Source organism: Morone saxatilis, unplaced genomic scaffold, assembly GCF_004916995.1.
Source record: "Morone saxatilis isolate NCDOM2014 unplaced genomic scaffold, NCSU_SB_2.0 Contig20, whole genome shotgun sequence".
Classification (NCBI taxonomy): domain Eukaryota; kingdom Metazoa; phylum Chordata; class Actinopteri; family Moronidae; genus Morone; species Morone saxatilis.
In genome coordinates, this window is record NW_023339763.1 from 1,261,400 (window position 1) to 1,272,091 (window position 10,692).

The window sequence follows — 10,692 nt, forward strand, 5'->3', positions numbered from 1 at the left end:
CTGCAGAGGCTGTTACTTGTTTAGATGTTGCTATAATATACATATATCCAGTTTGTCCTTTAGAAAGTGTTGAGGTCAACAGTCAGTGTGCAGCATACAGCGAGGGGACTGACACAATAACGGGAACATCTGTACAATCCAATCTAAAGCAGCGGCCTTTGTGATAAATATGACCTCCGCAAAGCGATTATTGTTCAGTTATTGTCAGAGAGGAGTTGATTGTACCGGATTATATGAGCTGTGTGTGTCTATATTGAGACAATCACTCACATTTTAATTAGAGACAGACAGACAGACAGAAGAACATGTTTGTAGAAGAGCTCTATGATTCTGACGACCAGTTAAACCGGTTAAACCAGTTAAACCAGTTGAACCGGCTCTGGTCTGATCCAGTCGGTCGTGTTGTTGCAGTGTGATGGTGTGAACTGAGATTAAGCTTCCCTTTTAATCCTCCTCCGCTCCACATGACCTCACTGTGATGCACAAGCTGCAGGGAGCTGCCATTGGTGCGCCGCGTGTTCTCCTGTGTGACCCTGCAGCCAATCAGAGCGCCCGGTCTCAGCATCCACCCCCACAGGGCGGCCAGTGGTGGAACGAGTGAGGAGAGAGAGAGAGGGAGAGGAACATGTTTCTATGAATGGAAACATGGAGGAGAGGACGCTTGTGATGAGCAAACCCAAATACAGTGGGACCCTCCCCGCCCGTCGGCTCTTCATCTATATCGTCTTCTCTGTCTTTAATTCCTCTTTCATCCATCGCACGCTCTCACTCGTTCTACATATCTGTTAATATTTTATATCATATATATAATGCAGTAAACAGACAAGTACTGCTCTGTATAAATAAAGCACATTAACAGTGTGTATGTTTCTGTTCGTAGAGAAAGGTCAAACCATTACACAACGTAGTAATCATGGCACATTAGAGGATAATTAAGCTTTTCTAAGTCCCACCCCTTTTCGCTCTGTGCCCCAATCACAGTTGAGTAAACCTCGGTCAACTTTCTCCTTTCCCGTAGCGTCGACATCTAAAAGATGGACCAAAATGAAGCCAAAATATCCAGATTATGACTGCTACCATCTTTTCAGGGATTGGCGCCTTTTTATAGCTTCAACCGAGCAGAAAAATTAATACTTTAACTTACATCAGCGTGATATGAATGATCTAAAATTACGTGTATTTAGATTTGTCCAATTTGCTAACAGGGAGGCTTTATGACCTTTACTGCAGTCAGCCACTAGGGGACGATAGAGACGTTTTAGCTTCACTTTCGGAACGCCATCATGTCATCCATCTTTAAGTACATCGATGTCCTGTATGCAATGTTTCTTTTTACTAGTATCTCTATTCCTCATGCCTAAACCTAACAAACCAAACCAATGAAACTGATGAAAATAACTATATTTAGTTATTATAGTATTATAGTAAAAGTAAAAATAACCCACTGGTTCTGGGTAAAGTCAACTCAGTATTGTGCTTTATTGACCCCGACTTGGATGTCTGCAGATTTCTTACATAATATGTCTTGAAAGTTGTTCCACTCTCTGATATTTTCACCAATACAAGCTGCCACACTTTCAAGGAGAGGGTTTACCCAGGAGGTTACTATGGTTACTGCTTTACGGGGGCACGCTTTAACTACTCTGTTCCTGATGTTTCTAGCCCTTGACCCAGTTTGAGAAAAAACTTTCTAAAGGGAGGAGAGGAATTACAAGACTGGATGTCTCTGGTCCAGATAACCTTGTTTCTGATGCCAACAGCGGCTGTAGTTTTAATTAAAATGACATCTTCAGGATATAATGCTCCGAGCCCATTTGGACCATTCCCATATTTCTAACTACCACCTTTTAAAGTCAATGAAGTGTTTTACTATCTGGGGCGTCTTCAGCGAGGTCGATCTCTGCAATACCGCCGGAGCCTCACACATCTCTTTATCCTGCTGCAGAACCACAGAACCAGAGAGGAGATGACAGGATGCCAGTTATTGTGAACTGAACCGGCAACCAAAGCGCCGCCAACCGAGACCGTGTCTACCTGTCAGATGACCATCACCTTGCACGTCGCGGTGGCCCCCGCGGAGAGTTTCCTGCATCGCTACGCTTCACCTTTGATGTCTCATGTTTTCTGACAAAGACTGGCCGAGCTTTGCATGTTGATACCAGGTGTAAAAGCAAAAGCTTGTGATTAAAGGTCATTATCTTGTTGTCAGAGGCAGCACGGTGTCTCAGCGGTTACCACGGTCGCTGGGTTGGAATCCCGGGACCCGTGTTTGCGTGGGACTCCGGTTTCCATCAAAGCATGTATATCAGATTAAGAGTCATCAGATCTGCTTCTTGAACTGGTTCTGTTCAAGATTCTTGATTTTCGGGATCTGAACCAGTTTATTTTTGGTCAAAATAGAGAAACAGAGTCGGTTCCCTGTTGGTTCTTGAACCGGTAGAGAACCAGCCCGCGTTTTCACCAGTTTTGAGTGGAACCAATAAAATCTGATGCGCCAACAGAAGTCATTGCACAATGACCTGATATAATATAACTCTCCCATTTTGGTTCTGAAGGAAAAACTGATATTTTATGGCCTTTTTTGGGCTCTGAACCAATTTATTTTTGGTCAAAATGGATCAAAACTAGGTGCTTGAACTGGAGCAGAGTTGGCTCCCTGTTGGTGGAAAAGGCCTATCAGAGTGTTGTTCCACTAAATTAGCTCTGGTTTAAGATTCTTGGAGCCTAGATGCTATCTAGCAAACTTTATTATTATTGAATTAAGTTGGCACATATAAGCAGCAGAAGGAATTTCCCCACACATTGATCTGTAGATCAAAGTCTTTTTTCCAAACTCTGAGCACACACAGCTCAATCTTTTACTTGGACAGTAGTTTGGTAGTTAAGTAGTAATATAAAACCCCCTGGAGAGGAAAGAGTTTGTCCATAACTGGGTGGATGTGAAGCTTAACCCAAAACCAATCCTCATTTTCTTCAATAACTTGGAGAAAATACGTCACAAATCTTCTGGATAAATTGGGACACAACGTCAGGATGGAAATTGGCTTTTTAATACATTTAACTATTTCTGTAAGATGATCATCAGTGAGGTTATTTGTAGTTTCTGTGGTTGCCATGGAGAGAGGAGTATTCCCCCGTCGTCTTTCAACTTTACTGTTTAACTTTTTTTCCAACATATTGAGCGAGCAAGAGAAAAAAAACAAAGTAGAGAAAAGAGAAGTTGACAAGAGGAAATGCAAATCAAGACTATTTATGTGGCACGTTTCATCCCAAAGGAAATACAGTGTCCTTTACAGGGAGAACATTAGCGTGTGCTAGCAGAGACATTAACAAATCAAATGCAAACAAATAGGAAGGACTTTTTTTGTTACATAAGAACATATGTTACAAAGAAGGAGACTTTTATTCTGAAGGGTACAGATTAAAACGTATTTGTGTTGCTTTTCTTTCAACAGGACGTTTAGTGATTGTTTTATCCTACAAACTCTCAACTTTGTTGTTTTACTGTCATCTTTTTGTTCTGGGAAAGCTCAGAGGACGTTTATGCAGGAAGGAGTCTGTGAATGATTTGTTTCTCAGGTCACTACACTTGGAATATAGAAACACGTTGAGCTGCAGCTCTGCCTGTTTAAGCTTTGGAACAGACTTTTCATGTTATTATGACTTACAAGCTTATCACGTTATAACAAGAGACTTTTTTCCTTAAGGGACCACTTTTCTATCATCGACTTAACTGATGAAACGTTTTATGGATATTTTATATTATATTCAGTGTCTAACAATAACAGTACAGAACAACTGATAAACTGTAAATATTAAACACAATAACTGCAGGACGTTTGTGTAATATTGATCCAAGATAAGTTTTTACTGATGTTTTTAGGAACTTTTTATACAGTTCTCCGTCTGTATTAGTGTTTTATTTATTTTCTAACAATCTTACAGACTTAATAGGCTTCTTTTTTGACAAATTCAGTATTTTTTGTTCTTCCTGACGCTTGTTCTGTTAGCTCTTTGGTTGTTTTCTTACACCCCTTAAAATCAAGAAGGCCTCGCGACCCTTCTGTGAAGCTTTGGCGACCCCTAGTGGGGGTCCTGACACCCAGGTCGGGACCCACTTAGGAGTTATAGGTCCATGTTTTCACATTATAAGATGATACTTTTCTTTTTCCGGCATGGCAGCAACTCGCTTCTGTCCCCATAAACAGTCAGAGAGATGCTGTGAAATCAAAGTCACGCACAAGAATTTAGACTCAAATTAAAATGAACCAAAACCCAAAGCTGGGGCCATTTTTAGCTAAATGACTGTGATGCTAGAACAGAGTCGTCTGCTCTCATATCTGTTGAAAACCCACACGTCTGTCAAGGTTTAAGGAGAATTTGAATCATCCGAGGGAATGACCTCTGGTATGTGTCTCCGTTAGCGAGAGTAGAGCTGAATTCATTAAAGACGTTCCTGCTGTTGGCTCTGGGTTTCATTGATTAAACATTTTACATAAGAGCCACAGAGGCCCTTTCACACTCCGCTCACAGGATCTAATTGTAGAATATCTCCCTGTGTTGTACTCAGCCAAACCCCCAGTTCGTTTATTTGTTTAATTAAATGCAGCGACTATTCCGAGTGTGCAGCACCATATTAACCAATGTGTTATTAGGTTTATCTTTGAGGATTCAGCTGCCACACTGCTGCGTTTTAAATTAATACCAACCAGCTACTGGAAGTATTAAGAAAACAAAGAGAGAGTGTGTTGTGTTTGCAGGATATATATAAATAAGTATTGATCTATCTTCTTCATCTAATGAGGGTTTGTGACGGGTGAAACCATCCAGAAAGAGATTTTTTGGACTTGATGCAGCAGTATATTAAGACCTGAGCGAGCAACGCATGGATACATAGACAGATATTTTGTTTGAATATTTTCCTTTTTTACAGTGCAAATTGATGATTTTGTTTGTGAGTTCTGGGGGAAGAACTTTCTGAATGTCACTCATTATCTCCCAACCTGTCGTCCCAATTAACCAATCAAGACCCCCCCGGCAAGTGAATACATGAAAAGGTCAGACTCTGGTCCTGGTTTGAACCGACCTGCTCGGGGCTGAACCATGTGATCGCACGCTGCAGATTATCAGATCGGATTATGTGTCCGGGGCGGGAGCTGATAAATAATTTGATGGTTGAGGCGAGCTCTGCCCCCCCCCCGCTTAATTAAGAATCTAAACACCAGTTCTGGTTTTTATTTACCACTTAATTTGAGTGCGAGCATCCAGAAGTTGGGTTACCATGGTTACCTGCATCTGGAAGTGACCTAGTTGTGTTGGTGACTCATGTTCAGGGAGCCTTCAGTCCTTCAAACGACCCCCTTCTTTTTCTTCTTCCGCCTCCTCCTCCTCCTCCTCCCAAACTCTTGTTAACCTTAAGAAGAGACACTCCTCTTCCTCCTCCTCCTCTTCCTCCTCCTCCAGCACACACACACACATACTCTCTGGCCAGATGTACCGCTGCGCTCAGACAGAGCTGTTACATCAGTTTAACATTCTTCAGGACAAACACGGGCACCAGCTCGCTCCAGCTGATATCTGCGGGTCCACAGGAACTCCGTAACTCATGCTGATGAAAATGTTTCAAACGTTATTGTGATGCATAATTCAGTGACAATGTACTCTTTACGCAGGGACTGTGCATGTTTTATTAATCCTGTATTTAAAGGTGCTGTAGGTAATATTTAGGAGGCTCAGAAATATAATATTCATAGGTATGGTTTCATTAATGTATAATCACCTGAAAATGAGATTAGTTGTGTTCTCCCAACCTGAGGGTAGGGACCCCCCACTAGAAGGCGCCAAAGCTTCATAGGGGGGTTGCGAGTCCTTCTTGATTTTAAGGCGTGCTAGAAGACTTAAATAATATACACAGTAGGCCTATAAATCAGCATTTTACTTCTGTAAAGTAAAGTAAATTGTACAGTGGCCGAAAAACATAATATGGACAGAATTTTGTATAAACAGGAAATGATCTGTTCAAAATTAATCAAAATCACTTGTTTTACACAAACATCTTTTAGTTACTGAGCTCACTTACTTTGCCATCAGATGGCCCTTTCCAACTCAGAACCGGAGCTGTTACCTCCATCTACGCATTCTTCAAAAGCCACCAGACTCAACGGAAGCTGATGGTCCACCGTTGCCATGATTTGTTAGTGTGTTTATGTTAATGTGTGACTTTGGAGTTTTAACACGTTATTTTCAGATCCAAACTAATGTCAGTTGCTGCCGATCGAGGCAGCGGTGGACCAGAAACTCCTCATCTTCTGTGAGCTAAAATTACTGATTTTGTTAATGGAGTCTGGTGGCTTTGTAGAGAGCGATATAAAGGCTTCAGTTTCCCATCGGGAAGCGCTGTCTGACAAGGTAAAGAGGTGAAAATATTCTAAATATAGCGCACACTTAAACTGATATTTTTTTGAGGTGGCTAAACTATGTTTGGTTGCTGCTTCATCCTCAGTGGTACATTATAGGTTCTGCTTCTCATACATGCTGATACCTATAAAATCAGATGATAATGTCTACCATGTCAACAGCTCAGTCTGTGCTGGAAAGGAAAAACTACATCTGTTAAGGCTCTAAGAATAGCAAAAGCACCAGTCTATCTCTGCATATATATATATTTTCTGTATTCACAAACTAACTTTAATCCTAGAAGCCGTTGTAGATCTCCACAGAGGATTACTGTCGTATGATTTTTTTTATCCCTTCCCCATTCATAACTGTGTCGTCTCTCCTCCTCCTCGCAGTAACTGCCCGTGCTCCCTGGCTGCGGCCCTGGCCAGAGCCACAGCAGAGAGCCTCCTGCAGACCGACCTCACCATCCACCACCTCAATAAGACTGTCGAGGATGGAGCTGACCCGCTACCACGTGAGTCCCCCGGGGAGCCCACGAGACTCTCTCTCTCTCTCTCTCTCTCTCTCTCTCTCACAGACAAATTAGGTCTCTCTCTCACTCCATCCCACACACATATACACAGGCATGTAACCACCAGGGCTTTGTCCCAGTTCTCCCCCGCAAAGCTGCATTAAGTGGTATTTGACCACTAGAGGGCAGAGAGTAGACCGTGAGCCAGGACGCACTACTACATCCACCCTGGGCCAACAGATCTACACTAACATCTCGTCATATTTTAACTGCAGTTGGTTGTAATGTGTCTTATAAATACATCAACTGTTAGGTTTAATTTAAAGGAAATAAGCTAAACAACAGTACACAAACAGCTGATAATAGTGAACGCCGGAAGTTTGTGTAAAATGAAGGATTTGGATGAATTTCTAGCAGATTATTTCCTGTGAATATTGATCAGAGATGAGTTTTTACTGATATTTTTTAGGAACTTTTTATTAATTTATCTGTCTGTCTTATGTTTTTTATTTACTTTAAACATTAATACAAACTTAAAGGCTTATTTTCTTTTTAAAAATTAGGTGTTTTCTTCTTCCTGGCGCTTGTTCTGTTCGCTCTTTAGTTGTTATAACTTTTGTTTAATGATGAGATATCGGCCTAATGTTTATATTTTTAAAGTTTTCTTTCACCCCTTTAAATCAAGAAGAACTCACAACCCCCCCCGTGAAGCTTTGGTGAGCCTTAGTGGGGGTCCTCACTCTCAGGTTGGGAACCACTGACACCAGTACTGTGTCGTATATGTACAAGAATAAAACAATGAACTGCAATTTATTTAAAATAATACACTTTAATTCTAAAATACAGTAAGAAACTGTAAAAAAATAAAAAAATTTTAAAGAAAACATTTCTTAAATGTGAGTATTTCCTGTTTTCTTCAGTCCTCTATGACAGTGAACGGAATATCTTCGGGTTGTGGACAACATGTTTCATCATTTTCTGACAACAACCAATCAATTATTTGAGAAAATGATCATGAGGTTAATCGATTAGTTGCAGACCGAATTCATATTCAGCAGTCACTTCCTCATAATTCATCAGATAATTATGTGTGATCTGAACGAGGTCACATTACATAATTTATTGGGAGAGCACCAAATCTGTATTAATCCGCCACTGAAAATAGTCCCCAGAAAATGCACCATTTACTGCTGTGTGTTAAAAACTACAGTGACCGGGAATACTGAACCTTTAATTTGACCTGATTTTAAAGATTTATGTTTTCAGTTCAGAACCAGCGGGTTTGTTGTCGTATCAAAATTAAAACACGTTGCACGGCATGTTTTATTCACCAAGCATTGTCTGCTGGAGGAGAGTGACCTGTTTTAATTTTTATGGACTTGCATTGAAGCTCACACTGTAAAAAAAGCTAAGTTTACAGGTTTTTACCGTTTATTTCTGTATTTTTTTAAATGTAAAATAATGTGAAAAAATCTGTAACTGTAAATAATCAAAAGATTACTGCGTATTTAAAGAAAATGTAATTTTCTTTACATAAAATGTTAATCAAATACATTTACAAATCTATCATTATTCACAGTTATTTCCTGTTTATTCAACAGATTAAACAGTTAAATTCAAGTTAATTACTGTTAATACATTTCTAAAATTATGTAAAATTAGTATGAAAGTTAATTGACAGATATCTTGTATAATTATTAGTTTTTACAACAAAAAAAAAGTTTAATAAATGTTTGTTTATCAGTGTATAAGCATTGGTAAACTGTCAAAATAATTTTTTTATCAGTGAAAACAGCAATAATTACTGTAATTCTTAAAATTCAGTCATTTAAAATGTTTAATATCCTGATTAAAATAAGAAAAATCCTCTTTTCTGTAAATTTAAGCCTGATTATTTGTATTATAGCAGAGTTCGTCTGTATTTATAGCTCATTTGTTTTACAGTCTAAATATCTTTAATTAAACATTAAAAAGCCCCAAAAAATAAGATTTTATGTCAAATTAAAGCTAAAAACTGTATTTTAACTCTAGAAAATGACTTTGTTTTTACGAGTCAGTTATGTTTTTGGCGCCCAGCTGCATTTTTTTTAAAACAATTTCTTTTTTTACAGTGTGCGTCTCTCTCAGAGTTTGAGCTTCTTGTGTTGTGTAACAGTCGATCACATCCTGTTTGATGCTGCTTCGCTGCACTCGCCATGTTTTTCTGTCTTCAGCTGGTTGCAAGGTTTTATGGGTAGCCGCTGATGACAGGTAGAGCGCTGGAGTTTGGTGTCAGGACGCCGGTTTTTTGTACTTTTAGAAGGTGGAGGGAAGTAATTGGGACACGGTCTCTGTCTGTCTCACTGATAACACATTTAGGAGAGCGAGAGTGAGAGCGACTGCAAAGACAGGATAGACTGTTACACCTGCAGCTAACATTAGTAGGTCAAGCCCACGCACACACACACACACAGTCTGTGTGTTGGTTATTTAACTTCTGGGCTCGCCTCGTTTCCACTAACGTCTGTAAGTCAGTCTGTCTTTCTGGGGCTCACCATCCACACCTTAGTTTAATTTACCCTCTAAAATCTCCTTAACAGATTGGGACGTTACCCAAGTCAACGCCTGTCACAATAACTGCTTCTATTGTCTCAGAAATAATTGCGATAAGACCATTTAAGACCATGTTATGCCACTTATATAATGATAATGCAAGCAGTGTACAGTTTAATATATTATATATTAAAATCTGGATATTTAGAGACTAGTTGACACCTGGAAATCGATTAAAATTTCCAAATATCCTGGAAATAATCTAATATTGTATTTTAACCCTTCATTTCCTAAGTTAGAGGAAAACTGTAGTAAGCTGTTGTAAAATCACCGGAGACTCCCAGAAACACTACCTGTAATGAACCTATGTGACTTAATAATTAAATAATATGTCCTTTTAACCCTTTAACGTCACATCCTCAGTTATATTATTACCCTATTTAACAATTTATGACAAAAAAAACACAATTTCTTTGTATTTTTATATTATCCCTCAATCAATCTTCAACTTTCAGCAACACAGAGCGAAGATACAAGAAAGGTTTTGATATTTCTTCGCGTATTTATGACTTTCGTTACCTCGTACGCGACAATCTTTAACTGATTCTGTGTGTTTGTGTGTTAGAGATCGAGTCCGTGAAGTTCGCCCGGCTGGTGTTTAACAGACTGTTCGAGATGTGCTGCATCTGGATGAAGGAGCTGCCCTTCCGCCGCCGCCCGCAGCCGTACTACGAGACCTCCATCCACGCCATCAAGAACATGAGGCGCAAGATGGAGGACAAGCACGTCATCATCCCCGACTTCAACTCACTCTTCAACATTCAGGTAGATCCAGCTTCCCAAAGCTGTTCGTTAGAGCACCACCATGTGGCCAGTCGGTGTAACCTCAGTCTGTTAGCACGATATGATAACCTGGGACCTGTTGGCTTTAGCCTCAATCTGTTGTGTATTTGTTACTGTCTCTGATATTTACTGGCTACAGACCCATAGCGTTAACGGTGGTTATGTGACGGGGTTTTCTCTTTCAGGATCTGGAAGAACAGGCTTACTTTGCTGTGTTTGATGGTCACGGCGGCGTGGACGCTGCCATTTACGCTGCTAACCACCTCCACGTCAACTTAGTTCACCAGGAGTCCTTCAGCCAGGACCCCAGCGAGGCGCTCTTCAAAGCCTTCAAAGTCACGGACGAACGCTTCGTGAAGAAAGCCTCACGGGAGGTAATGCGCCCGCCTGCGGAGAACCAGACACAC

At 40.2% G+C, this 10,692-nt stretch overlaps 1 protein-coding gene across 1 annotated transcript in view; it reads left to right on the plus strand.

Annotated features, from left to right (window-relative positions):
• The window catches only part of ppm1e (protein phosphatase, Mg2+/Mn2+ dependent, 1E), a 40,662-nt gene that overhangs the window by 23,649 nt on the left and 6,321 nt on the right, over window positions 1-10,692 (plus strand). The window contains exons 2-4 of the mRNA XM_035666772.1: window positions 6,792-6,913; window positions 10,068-10,267; window positions 10,471-10,659. Coding sequence (XP_035522665.1) covers window positions 6,792-6,913; window positions 10,068-10,267; window positions 10,471-10,659 — 511 coding nt within the window. The remainder of the gene's footprint in view (window positions 1-6,791; window positions 6,914-10,067; window positions 10,268-10,470; window positions 10,660-10,692) is intronic.